This window comes from Triticum dicoccoides, chromosome 6A (genome assembly GCF_002162155.2).
Source record: "Triticum dicoccoides isolate Atlit2015 ecotype Zavitan chromosome 6A, WEW_v2.0, whole genome shotgun sequence".
NCBI classification, from domain to species: Eukaryota; Viridiplantae; Streptophyta; class Magnoliopsida; order Poales; family Poaceae; genus Triticum; species Triticum dicoccoides.
Window position 1 is genome coordinate 606,866,377 of NC_041390.1, and position 19,938 is coordinate 606,886,314.

At 43.6% G+C, this 19,938-nt stretch overlaps 2 protein-coding genes across 2 annotated transcripts; both read left to right on the forward strand.

Annotated features, from left to right (window-relative positions):
- Positions 1-1,618: 1,618 nt before the first annotated feature.
- Positions 1,619-5,125, forward strand: LOC119318384 (putative FBD-associated F-box protein At5g56820). Its single transcript, XM_037592936.1, has 5 exons — positions 1,619-1,972; positions 2,093-2,999; positions 3,300-3,452; positions 3,521-3,707; positions 4,381-5,125. Exons 2-5 carry the CDS (start codon positions 2,121-2,123, stop codon positions 4,422-4,424), a joined length of 1,263 nt encoding a protein of 420 aa, XP_037448833.1. The 5' UTR covers positions 1,619-1,972; positions 2,093-2,120; the 3' UTR covers positions 4,425-5,125.
- A 1,379-nt stretch (positions 5,126-6,504) lies between these two features.
- On the forward strand, positions 6,505-10,450 carry LOC119318382 (formamidase-like). The gene is made up of 7 exons (XM_037592934.1): positions 6,505-6,809; positions 7,054-7,291; positions 7,380-7,570; positions 8,312-8,547; positions 9,012-9,255; positions 9,363-9,470; positions 10,232-10,450. The coding sequence occupies exons 1-7, from the start codon at positions 6,591-6,593 to the stop codon at positions 10,295-10,297; spliced, it is 1,302 nt and encodes a 433-aa protein (XP_037448831.1). The 5' UTR covers positions 6,505-6,590; the 3' UTR covers positions 10,298-10,450.
- The last annotated feature ends 9,488 nt before the right edge of the window (positions 10,451-19,938 follow it).

The following is a 19,938-nucleotide window of genomic DNA, read 5'->3' on the forward strand; positions in this document are numbered from 1 at the left end:
AGTTGATCAGGGTGTTCACGAAATTTTGAACATGTTGAGTGCATGTGGCATACTTCGTGAGCAAATTAGCTTCAGTGACATGTGGCCATGGTAGAACTCCATTTGTAAGTTACCTTGTCCATATTTAGTACTATCAATTATTAATCAGAATGAAGGGCACCACTTTGTGCTAGTTCTAACATGTGAGCTGTAATTACAAATCAATTAGAAGGTATCACACCCCCTCCAAAGCTATCCATATTTTGTATCCATTATCCTTTAGTGATGATGGAGTTCAGAATGCTTGTTATATTTGAGCACGGTTTATAATCGCTGGTGACACCACAGTAGTTAGCGCACATTTCAGATGTGCCTATAAATCTGTACCATATGTGCAACATCGTTTCTTTTTTATTCACTTTCTTCTATTACTTGCAGTACAAAAAAAATTCTTTCATTTTACTGTTTAGTTAAGAAAATAGTATACGTTGTCATCTTGAAATTCAGTTTAGCTCCTGTGTTCCATTTCACATAATACATTTTGCTAGAAACTGATAGCGGGTAGAATGTGAAATGTATTGCTCCACATCTATCCAACAAGGACTGCCTGTGCCTCTCGTTGTATTTACTGTTGCCCGAGGCTGTTGTCAGTCTGATTAACAGTGACTGGTAGCCAAACTGCATGCCTTCCAAACTTGTTTCGAGCCTTAAAAGCCTGTCTTAAGCCCTCTCTGAATGGTCATATTTGTGTTGATGTTGCCCTCAAAATCCTTTTGTTAACAGCTACACCGAAATTTAGTCAGGTTGCAGTTTAGGTCCTCTACGTCAAACCGCAATCCAAGGTAAACTGAGAACATCTTTAGACCTGAGTAGTTCCTTGCTCAAGACCACGAAGCAAGAGCGAAGCAGGACCGGTTTTCAATTCATCGAAACTCTTGAAAAGTTCCTTTGCAACTTATTGTGCCTTGTCTTGTTTGTGCAGCTTCATGAAGTGATAGCGACTAAGGTGCGTGGTGGGTGTGAAGACTGATAGCTTCATCAAGTGCTGGCAACTAAGATGTTCGTCTGAAGACTTAGTTATCTGTAATGGCGGCCATTTGTTGGCCGTTAGCCTGTTACAGCGAAGTTTAGTTTGCCCCTCCCATCTTTGTGGTTTGTTTGGCGCGACTTAGCAAGACTTTTTCCACTTTGTTGAACTGGGAATGGTCAGGGAGATTAAGTTATGTTTCGAACATTGCTACGTTTTCATTAATGGAAAAGAGAGTGAGTTTTCTACACCTAGCTCGGTGCACCCATGTTATACCCACGCAAGAAAACATAGCAAACATTTAAAAAAAATCGAAGACTTTGTGAGAATGATTATGAACAAATGTTATAGATGCCCGCAAAATTTGGTGGTCAAATGACATCCAAGAAGCTTTGTAAAAAAATACTAAAAATTACTCAAAATGTAGGTGCACTGTTTGAGCACAGAACTGACGGAAGTGTTGTGAAGCGAACAAAATGAAGATCTCGAGTGAGCTTACAAAAAAGGAGATCGAGCGCCAAAAGGGAAATAAAATATTTTCTTGAAAAAAGAAAAACGCAAATTTTAAGAAATGGACAAATAAGGAATTTGATCCTCTTCCTCTGTTCGTCTCTCCCCCTCACTAGAGCCAGTGAGCCACGACCCTATCTTGCGCCGGCGATTTGCTGCGTGCAGACGACGGGTCAAGGCGCGCCGTCGACCCCCCGTGCCCGGGACCGCGGCCCAGCTGCCACCCCTTCTTCCACTGCTCAGGTGCTCCACTAGTCCCCTCCGGCGCCAAGTAACAGAGGGCTTCCCGTCGGCCGCTCGCTCGCTAATTGCTTGCACCCGTCCAACGCGTGTGGAGAGGGACGTTGGCGCGAGGTCCATAGGCGGGCACGCGCTGGTGAGGAGGACCTCGGATCTGCCACTACCCGCGGGCCGCGGTCGCCGGCGACCTGCGCTTCCGGCGGTCCCCGAGTTGAGGTGGGTCTATGCGTACCTTTCTTTACAGCTCGACGCTAGATCAAATTCACCGATTTGGTGATGCTACATTCCACCTAGGGCTTCGATCTATGGTCTGCTCATTTCTGTCCTCTCCTACAGAAGGGTTGCCCACAACCTGCTCGACGGAATGCATACGGTTGCTTCTGGCAGCGGCGAGGATCCCTTCCGTGTCCTGCCCGACGAGCTCCTCCGGCATGTCCTGTCCTTTCTGCCAGCGGACGATGCCCTGCAGACCTGCGTGCTCGACACCCGGTGGCGTGACCTTTGGAGACGCGCGACCAGCCTGATCCTCTTCTTTGACAAGAGGTCAAGTGCCTGTAGCTGCGAGCGTTTCGAACAGCTAGCGAAGCTGGTCACCAACCTCCGCGGGCACTCGCCTCTCGTCAAGTGTGAGATCAATGTCTATCCTGGTGATCCACCGGAAGCGTTCACAAACACCACCAAGCTGTTGATTGATTATGTCCTAGCGTGCCAGACCGAGGAGCTCACACTCAGCCCCGTTGACGTCGAGGACATTGATGGCCTTGACCCACCAATATTCGATGTGCCTCTCATTTCCCAGCACCTGAAGACCATAGACCTTCACTGGGTTTGCCTAGAATTCCCTGGTTTGGACTTCAGCGGCTGCCCGGTATTAGAGGATCTCAAGCTGCGGCATTGCAACGTTTATGTGCAGAAGATATCATCCAAGTCACTCAAGCGTCTCTGCATCACTGATTTCTGCGTGGTCCCTTTGGATTTCCGCATTCGGATTTGTGCACCGGATCTTGTCTCACTGCAAGTTGATGATTTTGATGGCGTGACCCCTTTCCTTGAGGACATGCCATCTCTAGTAACAGCCTATGTTGGGCTTGACCGTGCATGTCACGATTGGTGTGAAGATATGCGCCTGAAGGGTTGTGGTTTGTATGACTGTGGTTGTCATACTTATCCCGAAGAGGGGGGTGTGCTTCTCAATGGTCTGTCCAATGCTGTCAATTTGGAGTTGATAGCTGTACGTCAAGTGGTATGCTTGCACTTACTGCCTTTCTTACCCTTAGTGTCATTTGCTACCCGCAGTTTCCCTTGTAATATCAATTCTTAGATCTGCATATAAGCAACTTGCTTTCTTTTCATTACCACAGTTCAATACTTCCATGATTCTGTCTATACCAATGGCTCTCAAGTCAATGAATTAGTAACATAGTGTCTTAATCGGATAAAGTGTGATACTTCTGGTGCTTGAGGTCTAGTTTTGTCCTTACTTTTGGAACTAAAAGTATCAACCCGATGTTGACTTCTTTTTCTTCATTTGCAATCTGTCCAGTTTATCTATACATGGGATTTGGAATGGTGCCCAACATTTTTCAACTTAAAGACTTTGTTACTCAATGAATGGTTCACAGCTATTGACCTAGTTTGCATTCTCCAACACTCTCCACTTCTTGAGATGCTCACTCTTCAGCTTGGTGGTATAAAGGTATGCTCTGTGTATAAGGTATCATCACATATGTGCTATTGTCTTACTGAGTGTTTTGCATTATATAGAGCCTCACTAGAGCAAGAGGGGCCCAAAAACCAATAGAACAATCATTCATGTGTGCGCACCTCAAGATTGTCAACATCGAATGTGATGAGGTTGATGAGGACATTCGCAAAATTTTGAAGATCTTATGGGCATGTGGCATACTCCGTGGTCGCATTAGCATAAAGGCTCCATCCTCACCCTCATACTGTAAGTCGCTTATTTTCGTTCTTCATGCCCAATATGTTTGTGCAATTTTCCTATTTGCTCTAACACTTCTACTGTAACTACATTAGCTTTATAAATCCATTCATATTCAGTATTCATTATCCTTTAATATTAATTGGATTGCACGCTGGTGGAGTTCAGAATGGCCTTTAAATTCCAACAAATTTAATTACTCTGTAAATGCTGGTTGGACTACATTAGTTAGAAAACATCGCCGTTCATCCTATAAATCAGTGCCATTCGTGCAAAATTAGTTGTGTTGACCTTCTTCTCTTTGCACTGTATATTTACTGATGAAGCTAGGAGCTGTTTTATCTCGAAATGCAGTTTACCTTTGCTGTCGTTCTAGTTGATAGATTAAATTTTACTGAAAATCTCCAGCTGACAGGGGATATAATCCCTTTTTTTTAGAATAACAGAGTACATAATCCTAGAGTGTAGTGTTTCGTGTCCATCTAGCAAAGAGAAACTGCATTTGGCTTCTTGTTTTCGCTGTTGCTCCTAGCCTGTTGTCCGTTTCATCAGATTGATATGCAAGTTACACGCATGCGACAGTACTGCGCGAACCCTCTCGAGTCTTGAGGCCTATCTGAGTGCTCATGTATATGTCGCCCTCACAAGCCCAAGCTTATTGTGCATTGTATGTTTTGTGCAGTTTTCAGTTTCCAGAAGGACCCGCAGGCAGTGATTCCTTTGTAGGTGCCGCACCAGGCCCTGCTGCTTCCACCACTCAAGGCAACTAAGATGTGGGCTCGGTCGTATTGTAGGGGTAAAGCCTTTTGTTAGTCTGTAAGGGCGGTCCTTTGCTGGCCATTATCGCTACATTTAGTTTTCTCGCTTTCTACCTTCCGGCCCTCTCCCTGAAAAGATCTGGCCAGTGTTGGATGTTGGGTTGGGTGCGACTCACCAGATGACCAGAACAGTTTCAGGTTGGTTCAAGTCCTGCTGTGTCATGGTTAGTAGTCAGAAGGTTGCTCTGTATACGTATCAGAATTGGAAATTGGGCCGGGACTTTGCCATGTCTAACGGAAATCGGGCTCGTGTGCCCTGTTTGACTGCGTAAGTTTGTCTTGCAGCAAGTCTCGCTTCATTACATCTTAGGTGCAGACTGTCGAGATGTTGCCATGTTGGGCTTTGTCTGGGATGGGATGCTACACCGGAACCCGGCTTCAAGGAGTCAACCCCTGATATCTGTGCATGCATCTTCTTCTTCAGCCGCGGTGTGTTTGTCGGTCATCGACAATGGCAGGGCTGTCATTTCTTTGGTGCTTCATATGTTTCCGCAATCTTCATGCCCGCTCTAACATGTCCAATTTATTAATTTACACATCAGTTGGGGGTATATGACACCCTTTATTATGAATCAGTTTTCGGTTCCTGTTAATCATCCTTTAGTATAATTCGATTGCATGCTGGTGTAGAACAGAGCGACTGTTTAAGGTTCAGCTGTTTTTTTTTGGAGTACGTGCTAGCTAGTCAAAGATTGATCAATAAATAACGGTTTTGCCTGTTTGTTTTGGCGAGGGGTGGAGCGGCGGCCATTCTGCTGACCGGATGCAGTGAGCAGTAGCGGCGAATTCTTAATCAGCCAGGATCCAATCATCGCCTTGCCGGCCGGTCGGCCGGCTGGCCGGCGATGGTGATATACTAAGAATATATGTCGAGACTCGACCAGAAGGCCAGCCTGACCGTTTCAATTTGAGGGCACACACATGCCGAATCATGTCGTGCCCATTATCCCATCCAGTTGAACACCATAAATCCAGTTTCACTTTCAACAATTTGTAAACATTCTTGACGAAATCGTTATCTGGTAGCTGCTCGGTTAGCTGACGAGTAGAGTATTAATAGGCTAATCGGCAAGTTGATTCATTAATTGAACGATTTATTAGTTTATCGGCTACTCGGTGACCCTATGAGTAGGGATTAATTGACAAGTAGTTAACTAGTTAATCAGACAAATTCTTGAACAAGATTTATAAATATAAAGTGTATGTGTGCTGTGCAGGGTGAAACGTAACTAAATACTAGCATCTCTGGTACCAAATGTTGTTACCGCCCTAAACCCTAGCTCGCCCTTGCTGCTCTCTACCTATCGCTCTCGCTCTCCCGAGGTAGAAGAAGGAAGGAGGAAGAAGGAGACGCACGTGGACAGTGGATTTTGCCGGCGCACGAACGCCACGGCCGCAACAACAGCCGTTTCACTCAAGCTCGAACTCGAGCACCACACCACGCGGTTACAATGATCACTGCACCCGGGCACGCACCCTCGCTCCCTCTCCCTCACGCCCGCGATCCGCCTGCCTCGCGCGTGACCACGACACGCTCCAACACGTGCTGCTCACGGCGGGCCTCCAACAAAACGCACACGAGCACCCCGCACTCCTCGCCAATGGTCTGGCCCTAGTCCTACGCACTGGGATCACGCACACACGCGCACCCCCATGTTTCTCACACGCACACACACGCGACCCCGCCACGGGCCCGACGCGCCCATACACGTGCTCGACATGTCCGCCGCGGCTTATTTGCCCAACAGTAATTCATAGACGCATGCGAGACAACGAACAATACGCCACCCTCCGCCGGCTGCATTATTGCAGTACCGCTGAACCGTTCGTAAACGGTGGGTGACGTGAGAATACATCCAGACGTGCTGCATCAGCGAGCTTTGGCTGCGCTTGCATGTGCTGCACTTGCAAGGCTGCACGCACCACCTACACACACAACGCCTGAATGCATTCAAAGATTTTCCATCTCGGCCGGCCACACGTCGCCATTTTCCGGGAATTAATGCGTGTAGTAAGGGTGCCTTACAAAGGGACGATGAAGCTCTGAACTCTGAAGCTGGCATAACAAATTAACATGGCTCCTCTCACTCCGAGGCTTGTAGTGCCCATAGATGTAAAGAAGAAGCCATGGGAGCAGGAGGTTCCTCTCCACAACCGCTGGCACCCGGAGATCCCTCCGGTCGCCGATGTGACTCAAGGGGAATTATTCCGTGTTGAGATGGTCGATTGCACCGGAGGGCAAGTTAAAGATGATGACTCGGCGGACGATATCAAATCTCTGGATTTTGCAGCTGTAAGTATATATGCATTTACTTACTTTTATGGATGAAATGTTGTGTCATGCATAGTTGCCGGATTCGTTAGACAAGGCGCCGAAGATCGTTCAATGTTGCTAGATCGGATTTGGAAGTTGCTCATGTTCATTGACTATGGTTTGATGTTCTGTTTATTCTAGTAGAGTAGGATTTCTCTCATGCGTGCATCAAATAAAAGCAAGTGTTAATTGTGCCAACAAACTGAATATGGGTTTTCCACAGCCTCACTATCTCAGCGGCCCCCTTAGAGTGGTCGATGCCGAAGGGGTTCCAGCTTCACCGGGTGATCTTCTTGCCGTGGAGATCTGCAACCTCGGCCCGCTTCCTGGTGACGAGTGGGGTTATACTGGAACATTTGACAGGGAGCATGGAGGTGGGTTCTTAACTGACCACTTCCCGAGTGCAAGGAAAGCCATTTGGTATTTCGAAGGAATTTACGCGCACTCCCCTCAGATACCAGGTACAAGTTGCTGCTATATATACTACTTTAAATGAATCATATTTATGAGCTTTGGATCATTTAAATGAGTTCATTTTGTGCATACCAGGTGTTCGATTTCCGGGGTTAACTCATCCTGGTATAGTGGGAACTGCACCGTCAGCTGAGCTTCTCAATATATGGAACCAAAGGGAAAGAGAATTGGTCGAGGCGGGTCATGAGTCTCTGAAATTGTGTCAAGTTCTACACCAGAGACCCCTTGCTAGCTTACCAACCTCCCACAACTGCTTACTTGGGAAGGTATGACGTGCTTCCTTTCTGCCGATGCATCTGAGATGCAAGCTTGCGTTTTCTCGAAAAATGAATAAAAAAGGATTAATCTTGTTTTATGGCCCATAATTCCAGTATAATAGTTTTTGGACGCAGATACTATTTACTCCCCCTGTCCCACAATAAATGACTTGGTTTTACCTCCTCCGTCACGGTTTAGAAGGCACAGTTAAATTTGCGTGCATTTCCACAATAGACAAGGTTTAGGGCACATTGCATTTATTTCTAGTAGCTAATTAGTACTCTGATATACTATTTCTATATGCATGCGTAGTGTGAATGCTATTTTTTAGCCCATCCCACAACCAATAGATAACCACCTAGGTCCCAGAGAATTTTCAAGCGCGCCTTCTAAACCGTGACGGAGAGAGTAGTTCAGATTTGATGCAGTTGAGAAGATCTCTAATCCTCTAATAAACACTCGTTACAGAGGTGATAGACCAAGTCTGGCTAACCACCACGACACGGAGTCAAACAACAGTTTGCGAAAGGTTAACAACAAAAATAGCACCACCGCCGGCATAGGTAGACTGAACAGATTAACAGAATATACTCCACAAAATTGAATTGCCAGCCAGGAAAACAAATCAGATTCAGTGGTCAGCTTCATATAATTAGCAATCCAAACAACCTCAAGTCCCATATGTTCATCGATACTTTGTTTATATATGGTCAAAGAGCTATGTTGACAAGGCATGCAATGTTCTGCAGACCCAGGAAGGGACTGCTGAATGGGAAAAAATTGCAAATGAAGCAGCAAGAACAATTCCTGGAAGAGAGAATGGTGGAAACTGTGACATAAAGAATCTAGGCAGAGGTTCCAAGGTTTATCTACCGGTATTTGTTGAAGGAGCAAATTTGAGTACTGGTGATATGCACTTCTCCCAAGGAGACGGTGAAGTTTCATTTTGCGGAGCAATAGAAATGAGTGGATTCCTTGAGCTAAAGTAATTACCTTAATTTGTTCTTCTCTACACTTTTCAATACTTGTCAGTTGTCACACTAACTACATTCTAAATGCGACTGGTATGAGTGGTATCTCAGGAGTAGTTGTTTACTGGACAACCTAGATCCATTAATGTAATAGAAATTCCCATTGTTAAGTTTCAACATTCTTTATCAAGAAACTAGGTTGGCACAGTAGCAGGAAGCATCTTGAGTCTTAACAGCTGCTTGCTTGAAACCTGTCAGATTCAGATGGGGCAGAGCGTAGAGAGAAACAGATACTAGTGCATAGCTATATTTCACCACATTATCAACTTATATCGTACCTAAGCCTAACAAACTGCAATTCTCAGTTGATTAAGCTTACATGAGTTGCTGAATTTGCTAGTTGCATAACAAAAGAATTGTCTATGTGATTTACTTCTCACGGTGTGCTTGTGAAACTCTAATGATTTATTTCACGTAGGTGTGAGATCATAAGAGGTGGCATGAAGGAATACCTGACTCCTGTTGGTCCATCACCACTTCATGTAAATCCTATCTTTGAGATAGGTCCGGTGGAGCCGCGTTTCTCGGAATGGTTAGTCTTCGAGGGCATCAGCGTGGATGAGTCAGGGAAACAACATTTCCTTGATGCATCAGTTGCCTACAAGCGTGCAGTTCTCAACGCCATTGAGTACCTTTCTAGATTTGGGTACTCCAAGGAGCAGGTAGGCACTAGGATTATTAACTATCATAATGTATTTTGGGTCGTATGCAGGTCTATATCATGTAAGAGGGATATTATCAAATGTTCTTGACTTTGGGTTGTATGCAGGTCTATATTTTATTGTCATGCTGTCCATGTGAAGGTAGGATATCTGGAATAGTAGACGCCCCTAATGCAGTGGCGACACTTGCCATCCCTACAGCGATATTCGACCAGGTATCATGTACTGGCCGCAACAAACTGTCTTCTGGACATTTTAAACCATGTGAATCATATCTGTTAATTCTTGGGCCTTTTATTTTTCATTTTCTTAATAAGAATATAACAAGGTTGTGGTTCATGCCTTTCGTCTAATCTTGGATATACCTTAAGCTTTTTTTGCAACTTTTTTTTTGAGGAAACCAAATAGTGGTGTGCATTGAGCCATTGACAATTAGTAGAGATATGTGTAGAGGTTTTTGTATCACATCAAATCAATGTCGATACTGCTAGGTTTGCATCCTAAAGAGTGCACAGTTACTCAATGGAAACATCAGTCTAATCAGTAACAGGCTGAAGGAGTAGTAGTAGTAGTAGTAGTAGTAGTAGTAGTACTAGATATGTATAATTGTATATAGACTACCCATGTTTCTGTTGCAAATAATCTCGTTGCCTAAGAATAAATGATCTTGACTGGTGTATGTTGGCAAGAGAAGCGATATTCACTATTTGTCTTTTTAGAGATCTCAAATGGACTACCATACACGGATGTATAGACATATTTTAAAGTCTACTTTCACTCATTTTGCTCCGTATGTAGTCATTTATTGAAATATCTACAAAGACAAATATTTAGGAACGAAGGGAGTAGTAGTTTGCTTAGCTTGTAAGGTAGAACATGTCAGTAGTAGAGTATCTCCTTCATTCATAGGCATTTTCAGTGTTATGAGTATTTTTATTTACAACTCCAGTGCATGACATTTCATTTGTTAACACAGGATATAAAGCCAAAACGCCTGGGGAATGGAGCAAAGTTGAGAAGATTTCCGGATGTTCTGAGATGAACGTACAGGGGACCATATATGTTAGCACAAGACCAAGGCGGTACAAGGGCACCACAACGTCAAATATCTAAAGTAATGCGTGATCATGTATTCATGTTTACACTATTGTCTAATAATAAATTTAAATAACCATCTTTATTATTTGAACAATCATTTCTGCATGTGCGACATGGAATGTGGAGTTTTTTCGACAAAGGGTGGATTTTATTAGCTCAATATGGAGCATCAAGAGGATACAAACACAAAAAGCACACACCCGGCCTCTGCATAGCTAAGATGCACACAGTCAACACGAATGCACACAACAAAAATCAAACCACCGACTAGCAAAGTCATACAAGACCGAAGCTACATCAAGACGGATAGAAAAAAAGGAGCAACGATAATCCAGGCCGAGCAAGTGTCCAGCCATAATGCAACCGCACATGATCCGAACGTGGACACAACCACGCGGACTAAACACGCACACATATGCAAGTAGCCTAGCCGCCAAAGATCTTCCATTGAGACGTCAATCATAGCTCAAATGGCGAGAAGAGATGGTACCACCAACATCTCAATGAAATGCTCCGGCGATCCCATGCCTTCGATGCAAGTGTTTGTCAATGGTAAATCTTTGACATGACCACTGGCCCCAGACAATACACCATAAGCCTACACTGCACCTCCATGGCTACAACAAGCCCTCACTATCATTGAACATGACCCGGCCATCTGCACCGCCGATCAGCATCCACTGCCACCTCGCACCATGTTTGCAAGGCCATACTGCAACAATGGAATGTGGACTTGTAGCTGTAATGTGGGATTTCTTGATTCTAGACACTTGAAAATTTATAAATCAGACGTATATATATATGAAGATACACAACAACAACAACAACAACAACAACAACAACAAAGCCTTTAGTCCCAAACAAGTTGGGGTAGGCTAGAGGTGAAACCCATAAGATCTCGTGACCAACTCATGGCTCTGGCACATGGATAGCAAGATTCCACGCACCCCTGTCCATAGCTAGGTCTCTGGTGATACTCCAATCCTTCAGGTCTCTCTTAACGGACTCCTCCCATGTCAAATTTGGTCTATCCCGGCCTCTCTTGACATTCTCTGCACGCTTTAGCCGCCCGCTATGCGCTGGAGTTTTTGGAGGCCTGCGTTGTATATGCCCAAACCATCTCAGACGATGTTGGACAAGCTTCTCTTCAATCGGTGCTACCCTCGTATATCATCATTCCGGACTCTATCCTTCCTCGTGTGGCCACACATCCATCTCAACATACACATCTCCGCCACACCTAACTGTTGAACATGTCATCTTTTAGTCGGCCAACACTCGGCGCCATACAACATTCTGGGTCGAACAACCGTCCTATAGAACTTGCCTTTTAACTTTTGTGGCACTCTCTTGTCACAGGAAATGCCAGAAGCTTGGCGCCACTTCATCCATCCAGCTTTGGTTCGATGGTTCACATCTTCATCAGTACCCCCATCCTCCTGTAGCATTGACCCCAAATATTGAAAGGTGTCCTTCTGAGGTACCACCTGCCCCTCAAGGCTAACCTCCTCCTCCTCACACCTAGTAGTACTGAAACTGCACATCATGTACTCGGTTTTAGTTCTACTAAGCCTAAACCCTTTCGATTCCAAGGTTTGTCTCCATAACTCTTACTTCCTGTTTACCCCCGTCCGACTATCATCAACTAGCAACACATCATCCGCAAAGAGCATACACCATGGGATATCTCCTTGTATATCCCTTGTGACCTCATCCATCACCAAGGCAGAAAGATAAGGGCTCAAAGCTGACCACTGATGTAGTCCTATGTTAATCGGGACGTCATCAGTGTCGACATCACTTGTTCGAACACTTTTCACAATATTATCGTACATGTCCTTGATGAGGGTAATGTACTTTGCTGGGACTTTGTGTTTCTCCAAGGCCCACCACATCACATTCCTCGGTATCTTATCATAGGCCTTCTCCAAGTCAATGAACACCATATGCAAGTCCTTCTTTTTCTCCCTCTATCTTTCCATTAGTTGTCGTACCAAGAAAATGGCTTCCATGGTCGACCTCCCAGGCATGAAACCAAACTGATTTTTGGTCACGCTTGTCATTCTTCTTAAGCGGTGCTCAATGACTCTCTCCCATAGCTTCATTGTATGGCTCATCAGCTTAATTCCACGGTAATTAGTACAACTATGAACATCCCCCTTGTTCTTGAAGATTGGTACTAATATACTCCGTCTCCATTCTTCTGGCATCTTGTTTGCCCGAAAAATGAGGTTGAAAAGTTTGGTTAGCCATACTACCGCTATGTCCCCGAGGCCTTTCCACACCTCAATGGGGATACAATCAGGGCCCATCGCCTTGCCTCCTTTCATCCTTTTCAAAGCCTCCTTGACCTCAGACTCCTGGATAAGACGCACAAATTAAAACGTATGCTGGTCTCACCAAAGGAGTCGTCCAGTTCAATGGTAGAACTCTCATTCTCCCCATTGAACAGCTTGTCGAAGATACATATATGCCATAATGTCTATCTTGCTGCAAAGTTTTGTACTTTTGTTATGTAAGACATGCAAGTATTTTGCTTGTGATTACTATTGAAACTAGCATAGCAGCCCTTGCAAATGCAAGTGCATCATCTTTAGTGTGCCGAAAGCATCAACTACCTATTGTTGTCATATACAAGAAAAAAATCAGATACATTTTCGAGGTGTAACTTTATCTCTTGTTTTTTCATATGATTATGTTGCTAAGAAATAACGAACAAGAACTTTTACTAAAATAGTGATACAAACTCCTTAGTTCTCAATAACTTACTTTACTATGATCTCATGCGTGTTGCCGTAGGAATCACTAACAAATAATTTGATGTTTAGAAACATGAGAATGTTTATGGAAACATAGTATATGTTGATGACAGGGAATTTTGTTTTAAATAAATATTGTTTAGAGTAATCATCTAGATAAAACATGATGAAAAACATAAAATGTGCCTAAATGATTTTTTTATTAATTTCCTTACGTTGACAATTTATCATCGAAGTGATCAAGCAATAACACCATTAAATAGAGACAGTGGAGACATCTCACCTTTGGCAAAAGGTAACACAATGATAGCAACCATTGTTGTGCATTCCATAAAAACCTTCCTTGCACTAGGGGAAAAATGTTATTTCAATCATAAAAGTAGTGGGTGTGGCGAAGCCAGTGGAGCCATTTTGGAAAACGAGTTTGTAACCACGCTTCCGAGGTGGCTTAAGTGCTTGGTTCTCCCCACATTGGGCTAACCATTGGCCCCCTTACGTGTCCCACCAAAATCCTAAAGTTTTTATTTCAAAAAAAATGTTAAATTTGATCATGCAAATAACCATAGCTCTTTTCAACGTGGTAAACAAAAATGGTGTTCATCCTGGCAAGAGTACCATTGTTCATGTTCATGAAATCTTCATTTGAGACAATCTTAAGTTTGCTCTCATTCAGTGTACAAAAAATTTAGTTACCTATTCCTCTTCATTTTATTTTACAATTAGTTTCACTGATTAAGAAATATTATGTGAGATCTAATCAGCTAAAAATCCTACAAAAATAAAAACTGTCAAGAATCATTTAAGTGTATCCTACCCTCCAAAATTAAATATGTTTATTTTAATTAATTATTTTTTCACAATTGCATAATGTCTCACATTTGAAGAGCAGTTTTAAACGTTCTGTTGTAGTGTAATGTAGATCTTATTTATTTATATTAAACTTTTATACTTATATGATTTTATATAACTCACTCTTTAACATAAACTCCATCACTAAATTGTATAATTTTCATATTATATTTAGTGTTAATTAACACAAAACCGGGCTACTAAGTATGAAGAGACATATTCTTTTTCACATCTTGAGCATGCAAATATACTAGTGCACAACGTAACATTTTATTTTTGTAATTAATGTTGTAATAGTTTCCTAAATTTTAGTTTGAGGATTTTCCTCACAAAGAAACCATTGGATCAATTAATCAATATCCTTAGAATTAAAAAATATAAGACAACTCATCGATACTTAGCCGGAACATTCTTATGGTTTTAATTTAGATGTATTTTTTTATTTGTAAATGTGCATATCCAATTAGGGGCCCTCAAATATTTGGCATAGATCATGGTAGCTATCTACCAAATATAATTGTTCGGAAGATGTCCAAGCACTAGTAGAAAACAGGGCTTTGGTCCAGGCCGGGTCAGCCCATTAGCCCGGTTCAGTCCAGAACCGGGACCAATGTGGACATTGGTCCCGGTTCGTGAGCCCAGGGGGTCGGCCAGGCCACGTGGGCCATTGGTCCCGGTTCATCTGGACCTTTTGATCCCGGTTGGTGGGATGAACCGGGACCAATGGGCCTCGCTCCTGGCCCACCACCATTGGTCCCGGTTGGTGGCTTGAACCGGGACCAAAGGCTCCCCTTTAGTCCCGGCTCATGTCACCAACCGGGACCAATGAGGTGCCTATATATACCCCGCGCTCGCGAGCAGAGCATCCCAGTGCTCTGTTTTTCTCTGGCCGAGGGGGAGAGGGCTTGGTGGTACTCTAGCTCACCTCCTATGCACACAAGGTGTTCGATGGAATGCCCGAGCCACACTACTTAAGCTTTCTCCTCTCCAAGCTCGACCTCCAAGCTCCATTTTCCATAATATTTGTCTAGGTTTAGCGGTCCGTCACGCCCCGTCCCTGTCTTCACCGCCGTCGATCACCCGCGCCGAGCTCATCGCTGGCACCATCGTGGTGAGCCTCTTGTTCTTATCTCCTTTCTGAAAGGAAAAATATTCTTACTTGTATGTTTACATAGATACTTGTATTATTTTCTTACTTTTATTATTGCATCTTATATAGTGCGATGGTTTTGGTATCCGCCCCCGTCGGCCCTCGTCCTGTCTATGATTCGGATGTGGTATATATATTATCTTTATAACTATTGGTTCATTTATTGTTTATGAAAATTATGCCGACCAACGTGACATAGATTTTATTTATGTAGGATGTATGTGAATCGGAAATGCCAACCGACCCTATTGTCGAGAGGTTAAATTTGTTGAAGGAAAAAATGCCATGCGCTTGAAGATTAAGGGCGTGTTGAAGGAAAAAATGCCAACCGACCCTATTGTTGAAGGAAAAAATAAAAAAAATTGAGGAGGAGAAGATGATATTGGAGTTGCATGTTGCGGATGTCGTCGATGATCACAAGATCAAGATGGATGCAATGCGCTTGAAGATTAGAAAGATTAGAAAATATGCCATTCATACCGAGGCTTGGTATCATTATGCTGTTGGATCAATTGTTACCTTGGTTGCGATTATGATCGCATTTGTTTTCGCATTGAAATGTTTTACATAGTTTCAATGTATGGTTTAATTAATTAGATGCTCTGGAGAGCTATATGTTGTTAGATGAGAACTATGTATGCACTTTGGTTTTAATGTGATGATGAACTTCTATTAATTTGGACACTTAATTACATATAATGCACGCAGATGAACCGGCAATGGATGTACGGTGACAGACACACCCGCGAGTACATTAAGGGCGTGCATGAGTTTCTCGATGCGGCTGAGGCAAACAAGCAGAATGGTTTTATGTGTTGTCCATGCACTCAATGTGGGAATACGAGGTCTTACTCTAACCGGAAAATCCTTCACTCCCACCTGCTTTACAAGGGTTTCATGCCACACTGTATGTTTGGACGAGGCACGGAGAAATAGGGGTTATGATGGAAGACGGCGAAGAAGAAGAGTACGATGACAACTATGTGCCCCCTGAATACGGTGATGCTGCAACGGGGGGAGCTGGTGAAGATCAAGAGGAACCAGACAATGTGCCCAATGATGCTGCAATGGGTGAAGCTGCTGAAGATCAAGAGGAACCATACGATGTGCCCGATGATGATGATCTCCGCCGGGTCATTGTCGATGCAAGGACGCAATGCGAAAGTCAAAAGGAGAAGCTGAAGTTCGATCGCATGTTAGAGGATCACAAAAAAGGGTTATACCCCAATTGCGAAGATGGCAACACAAAGCTCGGTACCGTACTGGAATTGCTGCAGTGGAAGGCAGAGAATGCTGTGGCTGACAAAGGATTTGAGAAGCTACTGAAAATATTGAAGAAGAAGCTTCCAAAGGATAACGAATTGCCCGACAGTACATATGCAGCAAAGAAGGTCATATGCCCTCTAGGATTGGAGGTGGAGAAGATACATGCATGCCCTAATGACTGCATCCTCTACCGCGGTGCATACAAGGATCTGAACGCATGCCCAGTATGCGGTGCATTGCGGTATAAGATCAGACGAGATGACCCTGGTGATGTTGACGGCGAGCCCCTCAGGAAGAGGGTTCCTGCGAAGGTGATGTGGTATGCTCCTATAATACCACAGTTGAAACGTCTGTTCAGAAACGAAGAGCATGCCAAGTTGATGCGATGGCACATTGAGAACCGAAAGAAAGATGGGAAGTTGAGAGCACCCGCTGACGGGTCGCAGTGGAGAAAAATCGAGAGAAAGTACTGGGATGAGTTTGCAAAGGACCCAAGGAATGTATGGTTTGCTTTAAGCGTGGATGGAATTAATCCTTTCGGGGAGCAGAGCAGCAATCACAGCACCTAGCCCGTGACTCTATGTATGTATAACCTTCCTCCTTGGATGTGCATGAAGCGGAAGTTCATTATGACGCCAGTTCTCATCCAAGGCCCTAAGCAACCCGGCAACGAATTGATGTGTACCTAAGGCCATTAGTTGAAGAACTTTTACAGCTGTGGAATGGAAACGGTGTACGTACGTGGGATGAGCACAGACAGGAGGAATTTAACCTTAAGGCGTTGCTGTTCGTGACCATCAACGATTGGCCCGCTCTCAGTAACCTTTCAGGACAGACAAACAAAGGATACCACGCATGCACGCACTGTTTAGATGACACTGAAAGTATATACCTAGACAAATGCAGGAAGAATGTGTACCTGGGCCATCGTCGATTTCTTCCGACCAACCATCAATGTCGAAAGAAAGGCAAGCATTTCAACTGCGAGGCAGATCACCGGAAGAAGCCCGCCATGCGCACCGGTGATCATGTGCTTGCTATGGTCAATGATTTACACTATGTAATCTTTGGAAAGGGTCCCGGTGGACTAGCTGTTCCGAATGACACTGAGGGACACACACCCATGTGGAAGAAAAAATCTATATTTTGGGACCTACCCTACTGGAAAGACCTAGAGGTCCGCTCCACAATCGACGTGATGCACATGACGAAGAACCTTTGCGTGAACCTGCTAGGCTTCTTGGGCGTGTATGGGAAGACAAAAGATACACCTGAGGCACGGGAGGACCTCCAACGTTTGCACGAAAAAGACGGCATGCCTCCGAAGCAGTATAAAGGTCCTGCCAGCTACGCTCTTACGAAAGAAGAGAAAGAAATCTTCTTTGAATGCCTGCTCAGTATGAAGGTCACGACTGGCTTCTCGTCGAATATAAAGGGAATAATAAATATGTCAGAGAAAAAGTTTCAGAACCTAAAGTCTCATGACTGCCACGTGATCATGACGCCACTGCTTCCGATTGCATTGAGGGGGCTTCTACCGGAAAACGTCCGATTAGCCATTGTGAAGCTATGTGCATTCCTCAATGCAATCTCTCAGAAGGTGATCGATCCAGAAATCGTACCAAGGCTAAGGAGTGATGTGGCGCAATGTCTTGTCAGTTTCGAGCTAGTGTTCCCACCATCCTTCTTCAATATCATGACACACGTCCTAGTTCATCTAGTCGACGAGATTGTCATCCTGGGGCCCGTATTTCTACACAATATGTTTCCCTTTGAGAGGTTCATGGGAGTCCTAAAGAAATATGTCCGTAAGCGTGCTAGGCCAGAAGGAAGCATTTCCATGGGCCATCAAACAGAGGATGTTATCGGGTTTTGTGTTAACTTCATTCCTAGCCTTAAGAAGATAGGTCTCCCTAAATCGCGGTATGAGGGGAGACTGACTGGAAAAGGCACTCTTGGAAGAGACTCAATAATATGCAGGGACGAATATTCTTGGTGACCCCGTATGTCGATGAACACAAGAACAGTCTGCGCTCCAAACACCCGGAGCAGTGCGACGACTGGATTACATGTGAACACATCAGGACTTTCAGCAGTTGGTTGGAAACACGTCTCAAAGGTGACAACACTGTTTGTGATGAGTTGTACTTGTTGTCCAGGGGACCATCTTTGACTGTATTGACTTACAAAGGATACGAGATAAATGGGAATACATTTTACACGACCGCCCAAGATCAAAAGAGCACCAACCAAAACAGCGGTGTCCGCTTTAATGCAGCAACCGAGAGCGGAAAGGACACATATTATGGTTACATAGTGGACATATGGGAACTTGACTACATACCTGATTTTAAGGTCCCTTTGTTTAAGTGCAAATGGGTCAATCTGTTAGGCGGCGGGGTACAGGTAGACCCACAGTACGAAATGACAACAGTGGATCTGAAAAATCTTGGGTACACTGACGAACCGTTCATCCTAGCCAATGATGTGGCACAGGTTATCTATGTGAAGGACATGTCTACCAAACCGAGAAAAAGAAAAGATAAGGAAGCGAATACATCATACAATGAGCCAAAGCGCCACATAGTTCTTTCAGGAAAAAGGGACATCCTGGGAGTGGACGGCAAGACAGACATGTCTGAAGATTATGAAAAGTTTCATGAAATTCCTCCCTTCAATGTCAAGGCTGACCCAAGCATCCTGATAAACAATGAAGATTATCCATGGTTACGGCGCAATAAGCAAATGACACAAGCGAAGAAAAAGTGAAGACTTTCTCCCGCAACTATTATGATGATACCATGCCAACTTTGTAACACACGAACATGCTACCATTGTCCGTTTTGTACATGCACATGCTATGTGGGTGAAATTATGATACCATCCCAACTTTCAACTTTTTCAGAGTTCATTTGAAATGCTTTCATGTCTTATGGTTCGCCCCTGGCCCATGACCATTAGTCCTGGTTTGTGCCACAAACCGGGACTAAAGGGTTGGTCCTCATTGCGGGCAGAGTTTAGTCCCACCTCGCCAACCGAAGGGGGCTCACACCGGTTTATAAGCCCTTCCCTCTCTGCCTTGTTGAACTCCTTTCGAAGTGAAAATAGATGCCCTAATAGAGAAAAGTTTAACCTAAATTCATAGTGAATTTCTCTGAAATTCATAGAAATTTACTAGGAATTTAGGTTGAATTTTCTCTATAAGCGCATCTATTCTCATTTATTAGTAAGTTAATCACAAACTTGTGATTCAAACAATTTTCAAAGAATTCAAATTTTAACTATTCAAATTTGAAAACTAATGGCACTAACAGAAAGTTTATAATTTTGCTATCCTAAAAGCAAACAAAATTAAAAATTAAAGCAAAAAACAAAAGAAAATAAATAATGCAAAAAACAAATCAAAAAAACAGGAAAAAACTATTTTTATAGTAAAGTTAATCACAAAATAAAATAAATAAAGCAACAAAGAAAACAAAAAAACTAAAAAAGTGTTTTCAAATTTGAAAACTAATGGCACTAACAGAAAGTTTATCATTTTTCCAAAACTAATGGCACTAA